Source organism: Spea bombifrons, chromosome 1, assembly GCF_027358695.1.
Source record: "Spea bombifrons isolate aSpeBom1 chromosome 1, aSpeBom1.2.pri, whole genome shotgun sequence".
Taxonomy (NCBI): domain Eukaryota; kingdom Metazoa; phylum Chordata; class Amphibia; order Anura; family Pelobatidae; genus Spea; species Spea bombifrons.
Genome location: NC_071087.1, coordinates 163,283,559 through 163,311,163, shown reverse-complemented (window position 1 = coordinate 163,311,163; position 27,605 = coordinate 163,283,559). Strand labels below are relative to the sequence as shown.

At 47.8% G+C, this 27,605-nt stretch overlaps 1 protein-coding gene across 1 annotated transcript in view; it reads left to right on the top strand.

Moving 5' to 3' along the window:
* The first annotated feature begins 1,156 nt into the window (after positions 1 to 1,156).
* PHF24 (PHD finger protein 24) overlaps positions 1,157 to 27,605 on the top strand; it is a 39,724-nt gene continuing 13,275 nt past the window's right edge. Inside the window, exons 1-3 of the mRNA XM_053448786.1 lie at positions 1,157 to 1,349; positions 16,484 to 16,883; positions 18,728 to 18,913. Of these exons, the coding sequence (XP_053304761.1) occupies positions 16,488 to 16,883; positions 18,728 to 18,913 (582 nt within the window). The 5' untranslated portion in view covers positions 1,157 to 1,349; positions 16,484 to 16,487. The remainder of the gene's footprint in view (positions 1,350 to 16,483; positions 16,884 to 18,727; positions 18,914 to 27,605) is intronic.

Sequence of the window (27,605 nt, the reverse complement as noted above, 5' to 3'; positions counted from 1 at the left end):
GCCCCCCAATACATGCGATATACTCTTTACCACTCAGCGCGGGTGCCACGGGTGGAGATGTGGAGACCCCCCCGGCACAAAAACATGCGCGGGATAGACATACGGCTCCTGAATCTAAGACGAGACCAACGACTGATTAAGGTTTGAGTCGTTACAGCGGGAGAAACGGGCGACTAGACGGGGGCCAGATGGGGCCGATCTGCCTGCAAGTTATGGGTTTCTATGTTAGCCAGAACTGTAAGGGTTAAAGGGCCCTGGTTGCGCATTAATTGGAGGCAGTTAGCGGTGATCTGCCTCCCCTGGGGGCAAAGATGATTCTGCTATTTATGTTAATGGTCTGGGAATGATGTAAAGCGCGGCCCCCGGGCACACGCAGGGATGGGGCAGATCTGCCCCCCCACCAAATCCATCTTGCCCCTGTCTGTGTTTTGGGGTATATTTTGAGGGGTGACTGGGGGTACATGTACTGGGTGTAGAAACATATATGACTGATTCTCAAGAATTTCCATCTGCTATAATGCAGAATCTGAGCCCCTCACTCACTGCAGCCCCCCTCACTCACTGCAGCCCCCCTCACTCACCGCAGCCCCCCTCACTCACTCAATACCGGCCCCCCTTTACTTCCTGCAAACCCCTCACTCACTGCAGCCCCCCACTCATCCACTGCAGCCCCCCCCACTCACTCAATACCGGCCCCCCTTTACTTCCTGCAAACCCCTCACTCACTGCTGCCCCCCTCACTCACTCAATACCGCCCCCCTTTACTTCCTGCAAACCCCTCACTCACCGCAGCCCCCCTCACTCACTCCAGTCCCCCTCACTTACTCCCTGCAGCCCCCTCACTTACTCACTGCGGCCCCCTCTCCTTCCCTAAAGTCCCCTCACTCACTCACTGCAGCCCCTCCACCCTCCATCCTCCATCCTCCAGGCTCCTCTCTACATCCCAGACAGCAGATAGAGAGGAGGGAGGGAGAGCTGCAGAGAGGGGAGGAGGAGGGACGGCAGGGAGAGCTGCGCTGCTCTTATTGGTGTTCTCTCCATCCAACGTCACTGGGATTAACCCCTGACGCCTCGGCAGGCAGCCTGTGCATCGCGAGCTAGTATGCTGCAGCCCCCCTGTCACTGAAGGGTTAAACATAAATGCTCTTGGAGGGCAGGGAGGCATTTGGAGGATCAGATCCCCAGAAGAGGCGGCTCTGCCTGCACCACCTGCACTGCCCCTCCAGCCACACACCGGGGGCAATGGGGCAGATATAGCCCTGTCTATTACCCCATACAGGGACCAGCCAATGGCCGAGACCCCCACACTGGATTAACCTCTGCTGGGTCCTCCGGGGAGCTCTACAAGGGTAAGATCCATAATACCCCCTGTATCCTGCAGGGGTTGGGGGTAACTGGAGCAGGGACCCCCTGTGTGTCGATGGGTATTTTCAGTGAGCTGCGCATGCAGGGTGATGGCCAAGGGGCAAATATTACGGCGGCTGCCATAGAAGGACCGCACCGGGCTTACCGGCTGTTTGTCGGACGGCAGCACCCATCACCCTCATCCATGCAAGGGATTTCTGCGAGCGATGGGAGTTGGAGTCCGACACCAGCCAGAGAGATGCGGAGGGGGTATTTAGTCCGATCCGGGGCTGGGAATCGGGTATTTGGGGGGCAGATGGAGAAGAAGGGGGAAAGCCACAGGGTATTAACTCCGAGCGGTGACACCGGGTTTATACATTATCCCAAAACTGTATGTCGCCTGCACTGTTGGAACGTGGTTGTTTACTGCGTAGTGGTAGATAAGTGGACAGCCTCCCAGCAGAAGTGGTAGAGGGTAATACAGCGAGGGTATTAAACACACATGGGATAGACATACGGCATTGTATGGCGTTGTGTGAGTAGCGGGGTTTCCGTGTGTATTGGGGGGGGTGTATAGAATGTATGTAATCCTCACGGTAAATATGAAGGAAATACGTCTTTTTTTAGGATTAACGCCCTGATTCCGGGGTTAAATTCCTTGAGTTCTGACCTCCTAGTTTTCTTGCTGGTTTCATATTGCATGTAAGGGCAGGATTCTGTGCTTGAATTCAGGTGAGTTGTGTCAGGTCAGGTTTCCATGGAGATGGGTATTAAACAGTTGAGTATCGTAGTGGGGTTTTAAGACTCTGATCTGCCTCCGAAACGGCCCCTCACAGGATCCGAGGCGGGGGGACGCATTCGCTAAACCACGCGCCGATTACATTTACCTATCAGACGCATGGAATCGGAGTCCTTGTATGCAAATGAGCCACTTTTTTGGAGAGGTTTATTTGCATAGGAGGGTGCACAGGAGGGCGGGGCCAACAACTGTAACTAAACACCCCCTTTTTGTTTTTCCTTAATCTGCGTGTTATTATTATTTATTGTTTTATATGACGCCTTCATATTCCGTAGCGCTGTACAGATACAGACCCCCCCAGCACTGGAGCCCCGAGCTGAGCTCATGTATTTTCAGGCATCGCCTTCGTTATTTTAGAATACTGAGAATAATGGGAGTTATGGTCAGCAGTACCTGGGTTGGTTTCTTGTACATCGAGTTTTAATGTCATCAGATTTCGAAACGGTTTTACTAGCACTTTGCCACTGAGAGGGTGGTGGATAAGTGGAACAGCCTCCCAGCAGAAGTGGTAGAGGGTAATACAGTGAGGGTATTAAACATGCATGGGATAGACATACGGCTCCTGAATCTAAGACGAGACCAACGACTGATTAAGGTTTGAGTCTTTACAGCAGGAGAAACGGGCGACTAGACGGGGGCCGGATGGGGCCGATCTGTTGGGGGGTTCCGGGTTTCTTTTTGTGGTTTCGTGGAATCCCAGCTCCCAGCCGTCTCTGTAAAAAGCATCAGGCGGCCTCCGCGTTATCATTACTTCAATACATAGAAGAGCTCTGCATCTCCTTCAACCATCAAATACCCCCCCCAACACCGCAAATTCCCTTTAACCCTTCAGCGGGAGACAAAGAATAACCCCCAGCGCTGTATACAGTAATATAACCCCCCAGCGCTGTATACAGTAATATTACCCCCCAGCGCTGTATACAGTAATATAACCCCCAGCGCTGTATACAGTAATATAACCCCCCAGCGCTGTATACAGTAATATAACCCCCAGCACTGTATACAGTAATATAACCCCCAGCACTGTATACAGTAATATAACCCCCCGGCGCTATATACAGTAATATAACCCCCCCAGCGCTGTATACAGTAATATAACCCCCAGCGCTGTATACAGTAATATAACCCCCAGCGCTGTATACAGTAATATAACCCCCAGCGCTGTATACAGTAATATAACCCCCAGCGCTGTATACAGTAATATAACCCCCCAGCGCTGTATACAGTAATATAACCCCCAGCGCTGTATACAGTAATATAACCCCCCAGCGCTGTATACAGTAATATAACCCCCCAGCGCTGTATACAGTAATATAACCTCCAGCGCTGTATACAGTAATATAACCCCCAGCGCTGTATACAGTAATATAACCCCCAGCGCTGTATACAGTAATATAACCCCCAGCGCTGTATACAGTAATATAACCCCCCAGCGCTGTATACAGTAATATAACCCCCAGCGCTGTATACAGTAATATAACCCCCCAGCGCTGTATACAGTAATATAACCCCAGCGCTGTATACAGTAATATAACCCCCAGCGCTGTATACAGTAATATAACCCCCCAGCACTGTATACAGTAATATAACCCCCCAGCGCTGTATACAGTAATATAACCCCCAGCGCTGTATACAGTAATATAACCCCCAGCGCTGTATACAGTAATATAACCCCCAGCGCTGTATACAGTAATATAACCCCCCCAGCGCTGTATACAGTAATATAACCCCCCAGCGCTGTATACAGTAATATAACCCCCAGCGCTGGATACAGTAATATAACCCCCGGCGATGTATACAGTAATTTAACCCCCCAGTGCCAGACTCGACCAACTAATTCCCATCCAAGCCGTCCTCTCAAACTCACATCCCCTCAATCACTGACTAGATTGTAAGCTCCTGGGAGCCGGTCTCTCTTCTCCTTTTGTACCGGTTTGTTATTGTTTGTGATTTTAAATTATTCCACGGATTGTAAAAGCGCTACGGATTCTGCTGGCGCTATACAAGTAAACGTAATGTGATATAACTTCCATGTTACCAGACTGACTGCCGCATTGTGATGTGTAACAGATAAGACTGAGTAGTACATAAGTGTAAAAGCCTCCCAGCAGAGGTGGTAGAGGGTAATACAGTGAGGGGATTAAACATGCATGGGATAGACATACGGCTCCTGAATCTAAGACGAGACCAACGACTGATTAAGGTTTCAGTCTTTACAGCAGGAGAAACGGGCGACTAGACGGGGGCCGGATGGGGCCGATCTGCCAGCGGGTTTTAAGCTTAGAAGAAGATTCCATTATTAAATATCAGACAGCGATATGAAAAACAACCAAAATTTTATTATTATACAGGGAAACATATAATATGTGATATAATACTTTGTTGTGCGTTTATATGAATCATGGGGGGGTTCTGGGGGTCTCAGGTGCTGTAATGGAGCCGGTTTGTCTGCGGCGTCCGTGTACCCGCGGGATCGGCGGATGGCAGGGGGATCCCTGCTCGGGACGCAGGTGTCCTTACAGGCTGGGATTGGTGATTAGTGAGAAGGAAGCCGCAATGAACGCCATCTGTCAGCGCGGTGGCGCAGGAATCGCAGCCGGCCTGTGATTAATACCCGGGCAGACGTTACAGGCGTGATTAAACCGGGTGATAATCGACGCCGCCGCGCCGGGATCTGGTAGGTTTTTTTGAGCGTTTGTGCTGAAAAAATAAATTGTGTTGTTTAACCATTAAATGCACCCTGAGCTCTGTGACGTCAGCAACCCCCCCAAAATTAGGGGGGGACAACCCATTTCTGGGTCACATATACGTTTTACATGTTGCTGCAGGGTGCGGGGGGTAAAGCCACACGGTAGGGAATCGATTATCGTTTTGCATCCCACGTACTGCAGGGGGCAGCACTTTACATGCGCAGATCAGCAACATGTGATATTGATGTGGTCACCCTGTTCTAAACATGGCCGTTCTGCCCCTCACTGTGTTAGCCTCTACCACCTCTGCTGGGAGTAAAACTCCCTTCCATTCCACCTCTGACCCTCTAGCGCTAGATTCCGGTCTCTTGTAACTTTTCTCCTCCTTTGAAAGAGCCACCGACGTGCAGAGAGGGACGTGTCGAGCCTCCCGTGTTTCTCAGGAATGATTTCCCTATTGGTGCTAAATTTAGCTTCTATAGGAAGCTTTGTATGGCTTTTATTCCTCCCCGGCTCCTTCTGCCAGACTTGTGATAAATGGGCCCTCGTTATCTTCCCGTTGGATGTCGTGCGATTTACTCAGCAAACACAATGGAGCAACAGCTCGTCGCATTGTGTTAAAACAATCATTCCAGATGGTGCCAGCAACCAGTGATTCATTCATACACTACGCAGGAGATGCCCATTCCAGCGCATTCCTATACTACTTTCTACCTGTAAGGGTTTTTTCACCCCAATAAAGATGGGAGTTTTATTATTTCAGATTCTTATTTCAGGCGTTTGGTTTGGAGGATTACTTTGCGTTAGACTCTCGTCTGTGAATTCAATGGTGGGTTCTCCTGCTTGTCCTCTGGTGAAGACCAGTGTTTTCCCATCGGCTGTGCTTACGGTTGTTTCTGTAAAGCTTCCAAGGGCTTAAAATCAGATGACGGCGAATGCCCCGACCGGATCTCGTTGAACTCCCCCTTTTCTATATCTAACATGACCATTCCATCAATCCAGGACACCGACGTGGACCTTTAACGAGCTCCTGACCCCCGTCTGGTTTGGCTCCGGACCCACATGATGTTTTGGCTGCGTACAGGTGTAACCGGGCGTCTCTGACCTACACAAGGAAGAACAAATGGTGGTAGCTGGGACAGGAGCATGGGCTGGAGCCATTGGCCGTTATTTTTAGCACTCTGGTGAGATTTGGAACGTTGAGGACTCGACATTGCGTATGGGTTTGCCGGTGAAGCTTATAATACTGTCTGAAATGATAAACCAGTGGATGTTTCGTGGAATGCCGGGAATCCGCATGCGCTGGAAGGGCTTCCTCTCTCTGCCGTTACCTGCTGTGTCACTTCCAGTCCGTGAATCCAAATTTCTCTGCCACCCACAACGAACCTAAAGAGAATGAATGAGTCGCTTATTCATCCGTAATAAGGCCGCGCTGTATTGTGTTTTCATTCAATGTTCTGGGATTCCTTCCGCAAACTGGTTTTCTTATTCCTAAATCACTTTTTTAATTCACCAAAATTATTGGCTATTCCAACCAAACTCCCCTATTCAGAGATATTTCTCCAAAACATGAGATAAAGAACAGATGGTTTCAGAGTTTTTCTTTTGTATAATAATAGCAGATTATAACCTGGTTATGATAAAATAAATAATCGTTATCCAGGTTAAAGTAAATAAAAATACAAATTATCAAATCTAATCTAGAGTTTAGGAAGTTGGAAGCCGCTTCCCGTTCTCTCCCTGCGTCAGCCGGAGTAGGAAGTTGTAAGCCGCTTCCTGTTCTCTCCCTGCGTAAGCCCAAGCAGGAAGTTGTAGCCGCTTCCTGTTCTCTCCCTGCGTCAGCCCAAGCAGGAAGTTGTAAGCCGCTTCCTGTTCTCTCCCTCCCGTCTGCCCAAGCAGGAAGTGGAAGACGCTTCCTGTTCTCTCACTGCGTTGTTTTAGTGGACGGCGCATGAGCCTCTAGCGCTAGAGATTGTGTCCAGCCGCGCAGGTCCCTCCGTAACGCTATTATTACAGATATCTCAGGGCGACGGGGAGATTTAACCCTGTGACGGGGCAGCAAGATGGCGGCTCCCGCGTACGGCACAGCCGAGGGAGTAACAGAGGGTAGTTTCTATTTAAATATACATATTTATAATTAGTGCAACTAACTGATTCAAAGCCCCAGAAGCAGAGGGGAGGCTGGAAGATCTTTGACCCAAACTGGGAGAACTCAACGGCAAACACCAAGACTCTGGAGATCCGGCCTTCCAGCAAACCAGAGCCGTTTATCAGTGAAGTTCTGATGTGTGCCGTAAACGATTATTTATTTTTGAAGGAAATTATTTGATATTTAATGAGCCCCCATGGACCGGTCAGATCTCCGCTTCTGTAATCACAGGTTGGAAGCCCGGCCTGCCAAGAGGAACGCCATTTCTTGGGGGTAAAAACACCGTTACTCAGCGACATTGACAGGTCCTAGCGTTCGTCTGTCGAGAAGTGACAGGGGACATTAAAAACCTCTACGTCTAAGAGAGGGAAAGCGCATCTGCTTTAATATAAGCTGCCATCTTGATTGAGGTCCCATCTGTCAGGACATGTCGCGTGGGAGGACTCTGGCTGATGGTTCTTGTTGGAAGAAGCAGAACCATCTGTTGTTCTGACAGATCTTTGGCTGTTTTCTTCCTGGAGTCTTGGAGACGCTAACTGTATACACTGTAGAGGTTTCTTTTTCCTCCCCTTTGTTATTGCCGTGGAACGACAGAATAGGTACAGATCGCGTTCTCTTCGTGGTGTGGTAGGCGAGGATGACGGCTCCGTCGGCTCTTAACGTTGCTGTGAAGTCTGGAGACAAGAGTTATAATTACGATGATTGACTCCTTGAGTTGCAGGAGCACTTCAGCCTCCACGCGTACTTAGATGTAAGCGATAGCCGAGTGCTTTTAAGGAGGCTGCATGATGATGGCGGGGCGGCTCCGGCACTTTAAGGCCAGCGACCGCCTGATGGCGTAATTACAGCCGACAGCTGGATAAGCGCAGCCACGCGGTACGCATTTTTATACTCAGCATGGGGCCCGACAGATCCAGCTGGCACCCGCACGATGCCTTTGGCCGGTGTGCCAGTTGGCCAGTCCAGGCCTGGAACGCATAGAGGGAGTGTTCCTTAGAATATATATATAGGTATGTGTTTGCCTGTGCCCCGACTGCAGTCCCTTCAAGGAGACACCTTGTGTATGTGCGCATGAGAGGTAGAAATCAGAGCGGAGGACTGACGAAGCTCGCCGGATGAGTGGAGGGACCGGGGTGGAGTGAGGTTGGAGATAAGTGAGGAGATGTAAGTAGGAGAACTGCTATGAAGAGTGGAGTCAGGGTTTTCCATTGATTGCTGAAGCGCAGAGGCAGCCAGTGAAGGGATAGATAGGGGGGAGAGCAGCAGTCTGGCAGCAGCGTTCATAATGGATTGTAATGAAGCAGGAACGGATATGATGGAGACCGGCTAAGGCAGAGTTACGGTGGCCGAGATGGGAGGGAATGAGGGCATGAATAATAGCTTTTTGGGGTAAGAATGATGAATAGACGCATTGTTTTTTTAAAAAGATTTTTAGCCTTTTTGCTAGAAATAGACTGAATGGTTGAGTCAGCGTCACTGGTGACACCGAGGCAGCGCGGGTGCGGGGACGAAAGTCGCACCACATTCAGTGACCAAAGATATGTTAGCACAGGAGGAACCAAACATAAGAATACCAGTTTTGGAGAGACTGAGTTTTAGTAACCATGCAGACTCCCCGTCACAAACAGCTGGGGGAAGCCGAGTCAGATGATGAGCACCGAGTTTCTGTTTCTGCGAGGAGGCGCGGGGAGCTAGAGGCGAAATGATCGTGTTCGTTTATCACACAAAAAATGGCCATTCCAGAGGGCAAAGGTGGAAGGAGGGCAAGAGGAGCGTCAGGGTATGCGGAGAAGATTGTTGAGGTGTCCTGGAGGTTGAAAGGCAGGAGAGAGAATGGCCCAGGATTAGGGCTTCTAAGAGTCGCCGTACCCGTGAGTTCCCACCTTCTCTCTGTACGCCGCCATCTTGTGCCGTGCTCGTTGATGCCCCGTTCTTATTTACGATGCTCTGTTATTCCCTGAAATACTCCCGTCACGGCTCTCCAATTACTCCGAGCTCCATTCAAACAGTAATGAGCGATATCCTCCCGCACTGACCTTGTCACCCGCCTCGCCGCCATTATTCATTTTATTGCATTACGTGCCTGAAAACCGTAACTCGTAATTCATCTGGGTGAGGAAGCAAAAGGTGGCGAATTAAATTGGGTCCGCCGGCCGTGCGTCATTTCAGAAAACCTTCTGATGCTCCTCTCACGTCATTCCGCGCCCGGAGTGGGATTGCTTTATCTGCCGCGGTGGGTTACGGCCTCGTTAGTGACTCAACCGATCCTTCGCAGTGATGACTGTCGTAGCTCCGGTCCGTACGTCTGTGATATTTAAAGATCCGTTACCCCGAGCAGAACATTGTCCTTTAGTAAATTGAATTCAGACGTGACAGATCTTCACGTAGTCAGGACTCTAGTTGGCCTAAACCCGACGATTTCACCCCATTCTCTCCCGCGTCACGTAACCTGAAAGCCGCTACACAGGCAACAATTCCACCCCACTGTTGATCCAAGGGAAGACAAACCCTTGTAATTGATACAATTTCCAAATGTGCCTCAAAAAGTACCCAGAATTCACCAATGACTTAAGGAGAGGGAAAAAATGTGTGTGTATATATATATATTTTAGGAACTACCCCTTTTTTATGCATTTATTCATTTTTCTCAAATGCATAGCCTTGCATTTATCAACGTTGAATCTCATCTACCACTTGGCTGCTCCAGTTGGACCAAATCTCCTTGCAGGGAAGTAACGTCTGCGTCAGACTTTATTAACCCAACGTTGTGTCATCTGCACACGCCGACACATGGCTTCCAACACCCGCAGCAAGATCATTGATACTGTAAGAAGCGGCGGTCCTAAGACGGACCCTCGAGGAACTCCGCTCACCGCTTCAGTCTGGTTGGAGAATTTTTTTTATGAACGACAACTCTCTGAACTTTAAGATGGGTTTCAATCCAAGCGTTAGCCGCATCTTGCCGTTTGTACGTGGAAGTGCATCAGATGCTTTGATCCGCCGAGACGCCCCGCGGTGCGAGTTTTGGCCGGGCGCCGCAGGACTTTCATTGTACAGAATCTCAATCACTGACGTCTCAACCGGCGGAATCCAGCAACAAAGGCAGGCGGTCTGCGGACGTCGCAGAAATCTCATTTGCTTCTTTGTTAATGCATTCGGCATTCACTCGCGTTAACCGGTTATTCTGCTCTCGGTGGAAAGGCCGGGGTCCTGCTGGTGCTAAAAATGTAGGGTATTTTTATTGCAGAAAAGCTCCCTTTTTCCTATTTACCTTTCCTAAGTGCTCAAAACCGTGTTAACGAGGAGCTGTCTCAGTCACCGCAAAATGAAATCAGCATCCTACAAAGGCTGCCATAACGCAAATCTGCAACTTAACAATGGGGAGGAATAATCATGCACATCCTGAGCCTACTGAAGTCTTCTAGGGGATGTGGAGGCCAAAAGGTTAAATCACACCCCCCCACACCACCAGAAAGCCGAGTCTTCGGGGACCTGCCTCCACTGTGGCATTTTCAGTGTTCTTTCAAGGGCAATAAACAGAAGGCGGCTTCTGAAATTTAACCTATTCCTTGCCCCATATCAGTGATATCCTGATGATGTCACACGCTAGCAAGCCAGGACTGGCCGTCTGGCACAACGGGCAAATGCTGAGTGGACCAGTAGCCAATAGCACCCCATACTGTTGCCCGATCGGCAGTGTGAGTATATAAACAGTAACCTCCGGCCACCCGCTGCATTCGTGCGTATGCCGCTGGCGGCCGAAGGCATGTACCCCATTTAGAGTCCGCTGGCCTTAAAGTGCCAGGGTAACTTGGTTATCCCCAGTCCGGCCCCATCCGACAGAATGGGCGTGCGGCGTGTTTGCTATCAACGCACAATTTCTTGTCTAAATGTGACATCGACACACCGGGGCATTCCCACCATGCACCTCGCTCCAAAAACATGCAGGTCCCCGGAGCCGCGAGATCCCGGCGGTCAAACGGCAACAAAAGATTTCTCCAAATAAAAAGAGCAAGCGAGGAGGAGATGGCTGGAGGCCATCGGAGACGTTTGTACAGAATCGCCGAGCGTTCCACGCATTCACGGCTAATAGAAGGGCTTTCGGCAAGGAGAGCTAGAATGTGGCGGGGGAAGGGTTCGGATACAATGTATCTCTCCGGACCCCCCCCCGTTCCTCCACTCACGCGCACTCTATCAAACATTTACCATCCCTACGTTGTTCAGATTACATCTTTTTTTTGGTGAATTATGATATTTGATGTTAAAAATGAGAACGTGGACGGCCGGACGGGATGAGCGCGATCCCCGGCGCGATAATCCCGGCCTTTAATAAAGAACGTTAAATGGAAATAGAATTTTAGTGATCTCTTTGGAACTCTAAACGTGATATTAAAATCGCAGGCGAACGAGAAATCATAAGAATACAATACTGAATTAAACGTAAAATGGTGATTTGTGCTTAAAGCCCCCATTTTGAAAGTGCGTACATGTGGAGTGTATGTTTAGAAACCCCCCCCTGGGTAAAACTCCCCACACCGCTTATGATCTGCGGCCCTTATGGCGTTCTACACCTATGGGATCTATAGGGTAACCTGGCAGCTCCAAGACCCTGTTTCCCCGGGGGGGGGGGATATGCCTGTTACCCCCCGGGGGGTGGGGGGTGGATGTGCCTGTTACCCCACTCAAGCTAGCGGCAGCTGTTTTAATCTCTTTTCCGTGATGGCGAAGGGCTTTCTAGATATTCACATCCAATAAACGAAGCTGTTTCCAAAATCTATACATTATTCCAAAAAAGTGTGAATTCTGCGCGTGTGAATAAAATATTAGTAGCGCTTTTTCACGCAGGCGGATGTTGGCATGGAGTTCTCGTTTTTTTGGTAGCGTTTACAGTTTAAGTATCGCAGCTGCAACATTAAAAAATAAACCCCACGATTGTATTGGACCCGCGTTACAGAACCCCTGAAATGTTCTTACCCCATCGTGCCGGTCCCTCCACTGTCTGCCCCCCATACCCTCCTGACCTGCAGTATGTAGTATGCATATGTATTCTAACACTAAATTACCCCTCCCTGTTCAGAAGAGCTGACAATCTATACTCCTAATACCCTCATGAAGGAACATTCCGTCCTCCGCACCTTCCAGATCTCCACGTCCTCCTCGCTACAATCAATCGATCCTCACCCAAGCAGCCCCTCACCTTCTGTCTCACCCCTCCTAATAGATTGTAAGCTCCTAGGAGCAGGGCTCCCTTCTGTAACAGTCTGTCTTAAGACGTGTTCCTCTTATTATATGTTTTATATTAATATTGTTCATTTTTACTCCTCTCCATTGTAATAGCCACATTAATCAAACAATAGCCTGAGCTCCTAGAAAAGAGGGGCATCAGGGAAGGAAAGAGGGGCATCAGGGATATGGGGACCAAAGAGGGACTGGTCATATTAAACACACACTGTTGGCAGTTATAGTTTGGATTTATAGCAGGCTGTCTTTGGAGTGCTTTCCTTCCAGACGTTGGTTGCTTCCAACTGGTGCCCAAGCCTGGACTGGCCATCTGGCAAGCTGGGCAACTGGCCGGTGCTTAAAGGGCCAGGGTCACGATTCTCTCCCTAATGACAGCGGAGCGGCCAGTGTCACCGGGTACCGAGTACCTCTTCCTACCGAGAGAATACAAAACAAAGAGCGGGGTCTGTGTACTAATAGACATTCATCGTCGCTAGGACTGTAGGGGGCGCCGGAGAGCCCCTTTACCCTGATAGGCAGCAGCCCAGCTGTTTATTTAGGAACTTCAAGCATCCATCGCGCTCATCTGCCCGACGTGCATATTCGCGTAATTAGCCAATTTTCCTCGTTTGCTTTCAAATTAAGCTCCTCTCTCTCTGCCAAAAACAAATTTCAACATTTGCGCTAATCTGCCTGATTTCATATAAACAGCATTTCCAATGTTTACTACATTCTGCCGATCCTAAACTTCTTAATTTGCTGGATTTCATATGAAATTACTGCAGTGGTTTAGAGCCCTATCTCTAAAAGAGAAACCAGAGAAACCCGCTGGCAGATCGGCCCCCATCCGGCCCTCGTCTAGTTTCCGCCCGTTTCCCCTGCTGTAACAACTCAAACCTTAGGCTAGGTTTCCACTTGGGTATTTCTCCTGCGTTATTTTCTTGATGAAAAACGCCAGGAAAAACGCCAAGAAAACGGCCACTGCGTTTACCTGCGTTTTGGCGTTTTTTCTGGCGTTTTGGCGTTTTTTCTGGAGTTTTAGCCTTTCTGTGGAAATTGCTTTTTTGACCTTAGGCAGTTTTTCCAGCCTTTACACGTTGGAATTGTCACCCAGCTAAAAGGGATTGGGATAAATGGCAAGTATCTGCCCTCTCCTGATGCATTTCCTTGGTAGAGTTCTACTTAAACGCCCCGGCGGACCCTTTTGTCTCTTTTCTGTGGTTTGTAAGGCATTTATTCCGAATGTCTGCTCCTCGAGGAAGATCGGCCCCAAATGATGGTGCAAATTGCAAGGGACACTCACTAGATGAATAAGCTTGTACTCATCAAAGACGATTCCGGGTGCCATGCTGCTGATAAATTACACAGAGACAGCACACCGCGTACAAGCAGATAAACGTTTTACCACAGTACTGGGAAAATGGCGGCTCTTCCTCTTCCTGGGTCCTGCCCCTTTTATGTAACTGTGGAAAAAAACGGCCATAAAAAACGCCAAGGCAAACCCCACATGGCTTTTTCATGGCGTTTTTTCTCTCCCATAGACTTCTATTGGAGAAAAACGCCAAGATTTCCTTGCAAAAAACGCCAGAGTGTCAACATGCTGCGATTCTGAAAAACTGCCACAGAGCCCAAAAAAGCAGAAAAACGTCACAGAGGACTGAAAAAACGCCAAACAGGAAAACACCAAGTGGAAATGGCATTTTGCGATTTCCTATTGAAGAACAGCTAACATCTGGCTGCTGCGTTTTTCACTAAAAAAAACGCCGGGTGGATGAATTGTCGTTATTATGGGCGTTTTTGCAAAAAATACCCAAGTGGAAACCTAGCCTTAATCAGTCGTTGGTCTTAAGTGATGCTAATGAAGTCCTAATAGATTTTCATTAGTCAGAGAGTCCAGCTCGGTGATTAAGACCGAGTCATTCTATTGTCCCCCACAGGCAGTATGATAAGGAGTTGAGGGGTTTGTCTAGTAGATTGGGGCTCAGATAACAGAGCGAGAACTCTGATAGGCAGCTGTATGAAAACCTATTACGGGGCAAAAAACTGCAACTGGGGGTAACAAAAGTGAGTTCCCCTTTAAGCCGAGTGTCAGTCGAAGTGCATGAAGGAGCAGTCTGTAAAGATAACTCTGGATATGACTGCTCCTTTAAGGCACTCGGATGCGCACGCGTCCCAGAAGATTAAATCCCACAGGCGAGGAAAAAAATAACATAAAGGAACAGAGGAAACGCTAAAAATATCTCGCCCATAAATGCCGTTTTCTGTAATAAATAATCTAGACATCTGCTGGTTGGAAATGTATAGAAAACTTTCCCGATCCGCTCGATCTTCCTCCGCCTTTTACGCTCGCTGAGTTATTTACTGATATCGAGGAGATAAGGTGTTACTTGGTTATTTTCTTGTTTCGTCTCCAAGGTTACGCTTCAAATAACAGAACCTGCTTTTGTTTCATGTTTTTTATATTCTCGAGTAATCTCGATGCTTTTCACAATTTCACCCGGGCGGGTCCTTGACACGAAATCTTCTCATAAAAAAGGATCATTATTATTCTTTTAGCTGCTCGAACGAGCTGCTGCTGGACCAGGAGAACACAACTGATGCAAAGAAACAGAAACCCAGAACCTGCAGGCAGATCGGCCCCATTCGGCCCCCGTCTAGTCGCCCGTTTCCCCTTCTGTAACGACTCATACCTTAATCAGTCATTGGTCTCGTCTTAGATTCAGGAGCCGTATGTCTATCCCGCGCATGTTTAAATTCCCCCACTGCCTCTACCACATCTGCTGGGAGGCTGTTCCACTTATCTATCACCCTCTTAGTGAAGTAAAGCTCCCGTACATTCCATCTAAGCCCCTGACATTTTAGCTGCGATAGAGGCCAAAGCCGCACCTCATTGACCAGATCAGAGGATCTCCCAACTAGCCCATGATCCCCACTTTAGATCTACAGGACATTGCCTAAAAACTGTGGCTGTCCCCTAAAAACCAGGAGAATTGGGGGATATGAGAGCAGTAACCTCCCTCCGTATTTACCAATATCTCACTCGTTTAGTAGATCGCCCCTCGCACCCTCTCGTAATAAGGACTTGCCAGGACACCGCGCGGCCGTTGGATTTATTGCCCTGTTGCCTCCGGTATGTTTTGAATCAGGGATTTCGGGAGCCGGTTCCCCGGTTTGTGCCGCGTCTGTCACCCTCGGAATATTTTTCAGTACAAATCGCTGCCTCAGTAACCAAAAAGCCTTTTATTTCAATGAAACCGAAAGACTCCGTCCTTCGCCTGTCTCTTCGCTGACGCGGGGCGAGGTCAGAGGTCGGCGGCGGTGCTCATCTCCCCTTCAGCGTTTCAATACTTATTTTTTTAAAGTGATAATAAATATTTCATTCTTAGCAAATACAAAATCAATGAAATGATATAAAGAGATAACAAAGTTTCTGCGAGAAATCAAAACTTTGTACAATAAATATAAAAAAAAAATATTGCCCCGCGGAGGTATTATTACTGCCTCCCAATGATTAAAAACAGCCGGGGGGGGGACACTTTTTAGTGGGTGTGGTTAGAGGCAGAGCTGGGGCTATATGTGTAACTGAGGGGGGCATTCAGAATAATAATGGGATTTATTTACCCCGTTTAATTTATAAAGCCGTTCCCTGCTGTTTCTATACACATTATCGGGGCTTTTAGGGCAGTAGAACCCTGCGATCCCCTCATACCCAGCTAACATTCCGACCTCCTAGAAAAGAGGGGCATCAGGGGAGGAGAGAGGGCTATTAACATATTGCATATCCCACATTACAGAAACTGAAAGGGTTAAAGGGCTTTAAGACTCTTAAATGCTCAGTTTTTATCTAAGGGTTTCTAAATCAAGCCTGAAAATATGTTATCGATGTTAATTTTAATAAATATATATCATTATTTGACTTATTTTGGCATAAAGGAGTAAATGACTCCCGCGCGGGTGGTATTTGGCGTTACAGAGTGAATTTGGGGTAATTATGGAATTCTGCCCATTAACACTGATTTTTATTTTTATGAGGGACGGGGAAGCCTTTTTTATGAGCACGCTTCACTTCCTTTGAGATATCACAGCTACTTCCTGCTCAGGGAGAACCAAAAAAGTGATGGTAAAGGGAAATGCGTAACGAGTAATATCGCCATAGGCACCACTGACTGCGACATGTTGCTATGGTGATAAGACCACTTTTTAAACGGAATGACTTTTTAAGCTTAATACTTTGTGTCTCCTGAATAATAAAGTTTTTTATATCTTTTTTTTCCGTTCTAGCGGGATGGGGGTTCTGATGTCGAAGAGGCAGACGGTGGAGCAGGTGCAGAAGGTCAGCATCGCGGTGTCCGCGTTTAAGGACGGGCTGGAGAAACGGCCCCAGAACAAAAGGAGGTCTGAGGGCGCCATCGCCAAGGGCACCAAGTGTGACGATTCGGACCAGGTGGTGGAAGAGGAGAACGGTGAGGACGGGTCTAACGAGGCCTCCCCGTGCCAGTCCCAACCGCGACAGGAGAACCCGATAAACCGGGCGGCCTGGGAGAGGCTGCGGGACGGACGAGGCGTCGAGCCGGAGGAGTTCGAGAAAAGCAGCAGGTTCACCCCGCCTGCCTTCGTCAGGCCGACCCGAGCGCTCAACGACGACGAACCCGTAGAAATCGACCTCGAACAACACGATGAGGTACGGCGGCCATCATCCAACCTTAATAACTCGTCTTAGATTCAGGAGCCGTATGTCTATCCCATGCATGTTCAAACCCCTCACTGTATTACCCTCTACCACTTCTGCTGGGAGGCTGTTGCACTTATCTGCCACCCTCTCTCCTGGTGGTACCCTCTTGGACCTTTACCAGCCCTTCGTTCTCAAAGCAAAATGGCAGCTGCCCCCCCCCCCCCCGCCTAATCTGGATCAGCAGAAAGCGGTCAAAATGAATTGGAAATACTTCTTTTTATTTTTAATCTCACTTTATATCTAAATTATGCAATTTATTCACTGAAATGAGGAAGATTCCCTTATTTGCTGTTGTTTGGGGGTTTAACTCTTTGTGCACCCCAGCCCTCTGTAATAAAGCCTCCCCCCCGGTAATAAAATAATGTTTAAATGCCGGTTCCCGCACGCCAGCCGAGGAGGGACGAGAATTCTTTACAAAAACCGAAGACAGAGCCTTGTGGTCCGACCCCCCCCAATCGTCTGGTCGCCATGGTAACCAGAGTGCCTTTTTTCCCCGCTGTCAGTAGCATTAAGCATTAATGCGGATTACTGGCGATGATATCCATGAGAATGGTGTATTATAGCTTCGAGAGGAGAAGGGCCAAGCCGCAGGTGCCCTTTCCCATTGTCCTTAAACGCATATAATTGTATGTTTGTCCTTTAACACAGCGCCGGGTGTTAATCGCTCGGGGCGGAAAAAAAACGACCTGTCGGCAAAATTCTGACAGTTTTGGTTTTTTAAAGTTTTTTTCAGTTTTCTGGGACGTCAGGACCGGGGAAGAATTTTTTAGCTTTGAAAAAAAATTCAGCCATATTCATAAAAGTAGCGATTTCCACCCAAAAGGGAAAAAAAAAAAGTCATATTTAGCGGCTGTGTTTATGGCCATTCACGTGATGTTTACATCATGTGAGAGCTTTTGATGTCATAACGAATGTGAATTTTTTTCCCGACCACACATTTAACTGATTGATATATATATATAAATATGTCATGCGTTACGTAATATTACGTCCTCCGCTACCATCACCAATTGCGGAGACCGCCCGGAGACCGTTCCAGATCTGCGCGGTTATTCCTCCCCATTAACTTTCCTCTCATTGTTAAGTTACTTTTGGGGAAGAAATCACAGATGCGCTTTAATACATCATCACAAATAGTTGCGCGGAAAGACCCTTTTGCTTTCGTTTCCGGGCATTTCTAACCAATATCCAAACTTCTTTATGTCCGAGACGCGCAGGGCCGATATCTCCCGCCGCGTCACCGCCAATGCTTTGTGGAGCATTAACGCCAAACGCCGGGGGTCCCGTAACATTAAACACCGCGCTTCCCTCCCGCTCCACGTATACAATCCGCAGCCCTGCACTTAGCGGTTACGGGCCGGAAAAAATCCATAATGGAATCAAACGTAACGGAGACTGAAAGTTTGTTCCTCCATTTAAATGATCGCGGCTGATGATACGAGAAGCAATAATACTCAATTATTTATGGGGGGGGTGAAGTGCGCGATGCGCCAAGCTGGCCTTGTGTAATGTATAGCCATACCTACCATCTGTCCCTGTATCAGAGGGGCAGTCCCTCAAATCCCTGCCTCCTCGTTTCCTCCCCCGATGCCCCTCTTTTCCAGAATGTTTCTTAGGTATCAGGGTATCATACGGCCCTAAAAGTCACCAGAGGGACTGATGTTCCTGCGCAGGGACACTTCTCAGAAGCAGCCTCCAGCCAGAGGTGGTAGGGGCTACTACTACTACTGCCCCTGGCAGACCAGGTGGGATTCTCGGTGTTTATCGGGGGCTCCGTTTTCTCTCCCCTGCAGATCACCAACGATGAGATGTGTGAGATCTGCGAGGTGTGGACTGCGGAGAGCCTGTACCCGTGCCGAATCTGCTCCCGGGTGTTTCACGACGGCTGCCTCCGGCGCATGGGCTACCTGCGCAACGACAACGGCCTGGAGGTGACTGAGATGGCCCATACGGAGACCGGCTGGAGCTGCTACTACTGTGTAAGTGACGTCCGAGCCGCCCGCCAGGCCGGTCCTTTGCATGTCCTCGCATCCGAAATACACCGCGTGACCTCGCCTGACATGATGTTCCAGACCCCGGGGGGCAAATCAGCGGGAAACGTGATTTATTTACCAAAATGCCCCCTAGGAAACCTGCAGTCCGGGGCAGAAACTCCATATTTTCGTATTCTTATACTTATTGGTTAAACGAATTGCGAATTATTAATGATATAAAAGTTCCGCCTAAAAAATAAAAACCCTCGTCTTCTTTCCAATGAAACCCAAACTACAGAGTTTGCTGGGAAATCAAGCGCCTTCATTTCACTTTTTTCTTTATTTCACTTTTTTTTCCTTAATTTCACTTTTTCTTCCCTTTCTTTATTTCACGTACTTTATTTTTCATGCACTGCTGATTTTTCCACGTCGGTCTCCTTTACCTGGAAGCAAATCCCCGGGGGGGTTACGGAACGTTCCCTATAATTAGTGATTTATCTGATTTCACCTCAACAGCTAATGTGATTCCATCCCGATATCAGCTTCACTGAAGTATTATAATCAACCTGACCCTCTGACCTATTCAGTGTACGGGGCTTTCATCTAGAAATAGAGGGGGGTTATATTACTGTATACAGCGCTGGGGGTTATATTACTGTATACAGCACTGGGGGTTATATTACTGTATACAGCGCTGGGGGGTTATATTACTGTATACAGCGCTGGGGGGTTATATTACTGTATACAGCGCTGGGGGGTTATATTACTGTATACAGTGCTGGGGGTTATATTACTGTATACAGCGCTGGGGGTTATATTACTGTATACAGCGCTGGGGGTTATATTACTGTATACAGTGCTGGGGGTTATTACTGTATACAGCGCTGGGGGTTATATTACTGTATACAGCGCTGGGGGGTTATATTACTGTATACAGTGCTGGGGGGTTATATTACTGTATACAGCGCTGGGGGGTTATATTACTGTATACAGCGCTAGGGGTTATATTACTGTATACAGCGCTGGGGGTTATATTACTGTATACAGTGCTGGGGGTTATATTACTGTATACAGCGCTGGGGGGTTATATTACTGTATACAGCGCTGGGGGTTATATTACTGTATACAGCGCTGGGGGGTTATATTACTGTATACAGCGCTGGGGGGTTATATTACTGTATATAGCGCTGGGGGGTTATATTACTGTATACAGTGCTGGGGGGGTTATATTACCGTATACAGCGCTCGGGGGTTATATTACTGTATACAGTGCTGGGGGGTTATATTACTGTATACAGCGCTGGGGGGTTATATTACTGTATACAGCGCTGGGGGTTATATTACTGTATACAGTGCTGGGGGGTTATATTACTGTATACAGCGCTGGGGGTTATATTACTGTATACAGCGCTGGGGGGTTATATTACTGTATACAGTGCTGGGGGTTATATTACTGTATACAGCGCTGGGGGCTATATTACTGTATACAGTGCTGGGGGGTATATTACTGTATACAGAGCTGGGGGGTTATATTACTGTATACAGTGCTGGGGGGTTATATTACTGTATACAGCGCTGGGGGGTTATATTACTGTATACAGCGCTAGGGGTTATATTACTGTATACAGCGCTGGGGGTTATATTACTGTATACAGCGCTGGGGGGTTATATTACTGTATATAGCGCTGGGGGGTTATATTACTGTATACAGTGCTGGGGGGGTTATATTACCGTATACAGCGCTCGGGGGTTATATTACTGTATACAGTGCTGGGGGGTTATATTACTGTATACAGCGCTGGGGGGTTATATTACTGTATACAGCGCTGGGGGTTATATTACTGTATACAGTGCTGGGGGGTTATATTACTGTATACAGCGCTGGGGGTTATATTACTGTATATAGCGCTGGGGGGTTATATTACTGTATACAGTGCTGGAGGGGTTATATTACCGTATACAGCGCTGGGGGGTTATATTACTGTATACAGTGCTGGGGGTTATATTACTGTATACAGCGCTGGGGGTTATATTACTGTATACAGTGCTGGGGGGTTATATTACCGTATACAGCGCTCGGGGGTTATATTACTGTATACAGTGCTGGGGGGTTATATTACTGTATACAGCGCTGGGGGGTTATATTACTGTATACAGCGCTGGGGGTTATATTACTGTATACAGTGCTGGGGGGTTATATTACTGTATACAGCGCTGGGGGTTATATTACTGTATACAGCGCTGGGGGGTTATATTACTGTATACAGTGCTGGGGGTTATATTACTGTATACAGCGCTGGGGGCTATATTACTGTATACAGTGCTGGGGGGTATATTACTGTATACAGAGCTGGGGGGTTATATTACTGTATACAGTGCTGGGGGGTTATATTACTGTATACAGCGCTGGGGGGTTATATTACTGTATACAGCGCTAGGGGTTATATTACTGTATACAGCGCTGGGGGTTATATTACTGTATACAGCGCTGGGGGGTTATATTACTGTATATAGCGCTGGGGGGTTATATTACTGTATACAGTGCTGGGGGGGTTATATTACCGTATACAGCGCTCGGGGGTTATATTACTGTATACAGTGCTGGGGGGTTATATTACTGTATACAGTGCTGGGGGGTTATATTACTGTATACAGCGCTGGGGGTTATATTACTGTATATAGCGCTGGGGGGTTATATTACTGTATACAGTGCTGGAGGGGTTATATTACCGTATACAGCGCTGGGGGGTTATATTACTGTATACAGTGCTGGGGGTTATATTACTGTATACAGCGCTGGGGGTTATATTACTGTATACAGCGCTGGGGGGTTATATTACTGTATACAGCGCTGGGGGTTATATTACTGTATACAGCGCTGGGGGTTATATTACTGTATACAGCGCTGGGGGTTATATTACTGTATACAGCGCTGGGGGGTTATATTACTGTATACAGCGCTGGGGGTTATATTACTGTATACAGCGCTGGGGGTTATATTACTGTATACAGCACTGGGGGTTATATTACTGTATACAGTGCTGGGGGTTATATTACTGTATATACAGTGCTGGGGGGGTTATATTACTGTATACAGCGCTGGGGGTTATATTACTGTATACAGCGCTGGGGGTTATATTACTGTATACAGCGCTGGGGGTTATATTACTGTATACAGTGCTGGGGGTATATTACTGTATACAGTGCTGGGGGGTTATATTACTGTATACAGTGCTGGGGGGGTTATATTACCGTATACAGCGCTCGGGGGTTATATTACTGTATACAGTGCTGGGGGGTTATATTACTGTATACAGTGCTGGGGGGTTATATTACTGTATACAGCGCTGGGGGTTATATTACTGTATATAGCGCTGGGGGGTTATATTACTGTATACAGTGCTGGAGGGGTTATATTACTGTATACAGCGCTGGGGGGTTATATTACTGTATACAGTGCTGGGGGGGTTATATTACCGTATACAGCGCTCGGGGGTTATATTACTGTATACAGTGCTGGGGGGTTATATTACTGTATACAGCGCTGGGGGGTTATATTACTGTATACAGCGCTGGGGGTTATATTACTGTATACAGTGCTGGGGGGTTATATTACTGTATACAGCGCTGGGGGTTATATTACTGTATACAGCGCTGGGGGGTTATATTACTGTATACAGTGCTGGGGGTTATATTACTGTATACAGCGCTGGGGGCTATATTACTGTATACAGTGCTGGGGGGTATATTACTGTATACAGAGCTGGGGGGTTATATTACTGTATACAGTGCTGGGGGGTTATATTACTGTATACAGCGCTGGGGGGTTATATTACTGTATACAGCGCTAGGGGTTATATTACTGTATACAGCGCTGGGGGTTATATTACTGTATACAGCGCTGGGGGGTTATATTACTGTATATAGCGCTGGGGGGTTATATTACTGTATACAGTGCTGGGGGGGTTATATTACCGTATACAGCGCTCGGGGGTTATATTACTGTATACAGTGCTGGGGGGTTATATTACTGTATACAGCGCTGGGGGGTTATATTACTGTATACAGCGCTGGGGGTTATATTACTGTATACAGCGCTGGGGGTTATATTACTGTATACAGTGCTGGGGGGTTATATTACTGTATACAGCGCTGGGGGTTATATTACTGTATATAGCGCTGGGGGGTTATATTACTGTATACAGTGCTGGAGGGGTTATATTACCGTATACAGCGCTGGGGGGTTATATTACTGTATACAGTGCTGGGGGTTATATTACTGTATACAGCGCTGGGGGTTATATTACTGTATACAGCGCTGGGGGGTTATATTACTGTATACAGCGCTGGGGGTTATATTACTGTATACAGCGCTGGGGGTTATATTACTGTATACAGCGCTGGGGGTTATATTACTGTATACAGCGCTGGGGGGTTATATTACTGTATACAGCGCTGGGGGTTATATTACTGTATACAGCGCTGGGGGTTATATTACTGTATACAGCACTGGGGGTTATATTACTGTATACAGTGCTGGGGGTTATATTACTGTATATACAGTGCTGGGGGGGTTATATTACTGTATACAGCGCTGGGGGTTATATTACTGTATACAGCGCTGGGGGTTATATTACTGTATACAGCGCTGGGGGTTATATTACTGTATACAGTGCTGGGGGTATATTACTGTATACAGTGCTGGGGGTTATATTACTGTATACAGCGCTGGGGGGTTATATTACTGTATACAGCGCTGGGGGTTATATTACTGTATACAGTGCTGGGGGTTATATTACTGTATACAGCGCTGGGGGGTTATATTACTGTACACAGCACTGGGGGTTATATTACTGTATACAGCACTGGGGGTTATATTACTGTATACACCGCTGGGGGGTTATATTACTGTATACAGCACTGGGGGTTATATTACTGTATACAGCACTGGGGGTTATATTACTGTATACAGCGCTGGGGGGTTATATTACTGTATACAGCGCTGGGGGTTATATTACTGTATACAGCGCTGGGGGTTATATTATTGTATACAGCGCTGGGGGTTATATTATTGTATACAGCGCTGGGGGTTATATTACTGTATACAGCGCTGGGGGTTATATTACTGTATACAGTGCTGGGGGTTATATTACTGTATACAGCGCTGGGGGTTATATTACTGTATACAGTGCTGGGGGGTTATATTACTGTATACAGCGCTGGGGGTTATATTACTGTATACAGCGCTGGGGGTTATATTACTGTATACAGCGCTGGGGGGGTTATATTACTGTATACAGCGCTGGGGGTTATATTACTGTATATACAGCGCTGGGGGTTATATTACTGTATATACAGTGCTGGGGGGTTATATTACTGTATACAGCGCTGGGGGGTTATATTACTGTATACAGTGCTGGGGGTTATATTACTGTATACAGCGCTGGGGGTTATATTACTGTATATACAGTGCTGGGGGGGTTATATTACTGTATACAGCGCTGGGGGTTATATTACTGTATACAGCGCTGGGGGTTATATTACTGTATACAGCACTGGGGGGGGTTATATTACCGTATACAGCGCTGGGGGGTTATATTACTGTATACAGCGCTGGGGGGTTATATTACTGTATACAGCGCTGGGGGTTATATTACTGTATACAGCGCTGGGGGTTATATTACTGTATATACAGTGCTGGGGGGGTTATATTACTGTATACAGCGCTGGGGGGAGTTATATTACTGTATACAGCGCTGGGGGGGTTATGTTATAAAGCTGTGATTTCTGACTATTTCCGCCCCTGAAACACCTGGGACGATAAATGTTTAAAGAAAAGGCTTTCTGGGAATCTTTCTGCTTCAGTGGAGAACTGATCAGCCGCAGAGAGGAGGAGGTGGAGGACGGAGGGGAACGGAGATGAAATGACTCTGTAGGTGAAGTGAGATTTCATGCCGTACATTGCGGTCTCGCTGTGTCTTTCGCGACCTCGGCGGGGGGGGGGTCGCTTTGTGACAGAGAAGTTAGAGAAGACGTTTGAAGGGAAGAGGAGAGTTTCTTGCGACGTTTGACCTCTGACCCCAGATTTGGGGGTTTTTGGATTTCGGTTTCTGTATGAAGTTGGTGAAAAACAATTATCTGGAATTTACCTGGAAATTTATCCCAGCCTGGGACATCTCCACCGGAAGCCCCTTCCATGCTGTCGCCCTAACTACTGGATGTCCGTATATGATGTCATATCCCGTCGATCCACTTTTAAGGATGTGTAGTGCCAGGCGGAACGAATCTGCGGAGCCCACTCGTTACAGCCCGCCCTAGGGGTAACAGGGTATTAAGCGTTGGTGCTACATGGAACCTGATTGGCCTGTGGGGCAGTTGGGGCAGAGAGGCTTCTGTCCCCCTCCCTGCTGCCCTCCGGCACGATATGCCCCTCACTAGCCCACCAGGTACAGAGATTAATGAGACCACCTAATGCCCCCGGCGCATGTGTAACGGCCAGATCGCTTCGTTCTAGAGGCAGGGACTGGGTCTAAGACGAGACCAACGGCTCATTAAGGTTTGAGTCTTTACAGCAGGAGAAACGGGCGACTAGACGGGGGCCGGATGGGGCCGATAGTCTCTATATGTAGCATGGTGGCGGATAGTTTAGTCCGGCATTCTTTGCCCTCGCTCTGTAAGTAAGAAGAAGTCCCCGCCATGGATGATCTTAATTGGTATTCAGCCCCAGATAAAGTTGGCGGGTGGGTAAATGGCGCGTTATCATGCGCAGATAGCGCTGTCTGTGCTGACGAGGGACGGGATAATCGTTGCCGGGGGCCGGAGGGCAGGCGGGCTCCGGGCCGAACGGAATCTGCGCATCCCACGCTAAAGTGCATACGTTGTGATGGAAGGAGGAGGGGGCGTTGTTGGTGTTTGCATCGGAAGACATGATTGGTCGAGCTTTTAAATACCTGCCAGGAAATGTTACAGTAGCTTTGGGTGGGGGGGGTGGGGTTTGCATTCACCCCACAGAGAGCTTTTACCTGCATCAAGGTCAGGGATCTCCTTCAGCATCTCGCCACAATGAAGATAGAATTCCTTCCCCTTCCCTCCATTTCTCCTCCACCCCCCCCTTTATATTTATCCTCTCATCCCTTTTATTCCCCCAAACCTTTACTTTGTTTCCCTCCCTTCTCCTCCTCTTCCTCCTCTCCTCTTTCTCTCATCTCTTTTCCCCCCTTTCTCTATACCTGTCCATTCCCATTCTTCCTCTTCTCTTTTCCCCTCCATCTCATTTCTTTTTCTCTACCTTTCCATTATTCCTCCCCGTTTCCCTTTTTTCCTTTCCCGTCTCTTTTTAGTAAAGATGTTAGAGGAAGGCTGATTGACACAAAGAAAATAAATCAGAGAAAAAACTTCTGAAAGGATTCGGCGTCTTCATCATAAACGAAGAAATGAGGCTTTTAAATGGAAATAAGAGCCTTTGTGAGTCACTTGGCAGCAGTAAGCTCCTGTCCGCAGGGCCGTCCGCAGGGCCGTCGTCTCTGTACGTCATATTGTTATGTTATATACTACACCCATTGTACAGCGCTACGGAATATGATGGCGCTATATATAACATAATAATAATAATGTATAACCGGAGGCATAATACAATCTATCGATGCCAGACACGCGGGGCGAGGGGGGGGCGGGGGGCCGGGGGGGGCGGCCGCCCCGAGGATATAAATGCAGGAGGAACGTGAAACAAAGTATCAGCGACATATCCTGAGAAAACGACACATTCACGGCAGATCAGAAATCGATGGCGCAAGAAATGTTCTGCCGACCGGAGCAGGCGCTGAGAGCAGAGGGGGGGGGCAGATTTATAGGACCCATCCGGCCCCCGTCTAGTCGCCCGTTTCTCCTGCTGTAAAGACTGAAACCTTAATCAGTCGTTGGTCTCGTCTTAGATTCAGGAGCCGTATGTCTATCCCATGCATGTTTAATCCCCTCACTGTATTACCCTCTACCACCTCTGCTGGGAAGCTGTTCTGTGTATCTAGCACCCTCTCAGTAAAGGAACGATTAGCGCTAATGTAACCAAAAAATTACAGGAACAACAGGGAGATGCGTGCGACCGGAAAGAGATAGACGGCGCTATCTCCATTCCAGATGCCCTTTGGTAGCAGGAATGGGTTTGAAGCGAAGGGTTAAAGGAGACAGAACATCACTGAGCCGGGTTCTCTTTGAAGTGTGGTGGCGCATGTTTCTAAAGGCTCGCCGCATGTAATTATCTCTCGCCCGCGGTGACACCGCTCGCTCGGCTTTCATCTCCCGTGAAGTCAGCGGAGAAATCCAGGACCAGCATGCATTACCATCCCCGCCAGTCAACTGCGCTGAGACGCAGAGCTGACAATCAGAGCCTGGGTACCAGCCTGGCAATGAAATGGTTATTATAACACAGATTACCGGCCATCACCTTCTAATAATATATAAAGCATTAAATGCATCTATTAAAAAAAACTACCCATCCAACCGTTCAGCCCCATTCATTGGCCTCGTCTTAGATTCAGGAGCCGTATGTCTATCCCATGCATGTTTAATACCCTCACTGTATTACCCTCTACCACCTCTGCTGGGAAGCTGCTCCACTTATCTACCACCCTCTCTGTAAAGTAAAACTTCCCTCCATTTCACCTCAGCCTCTGATTTTTTTCTCCACCTTTGAAATAAACTT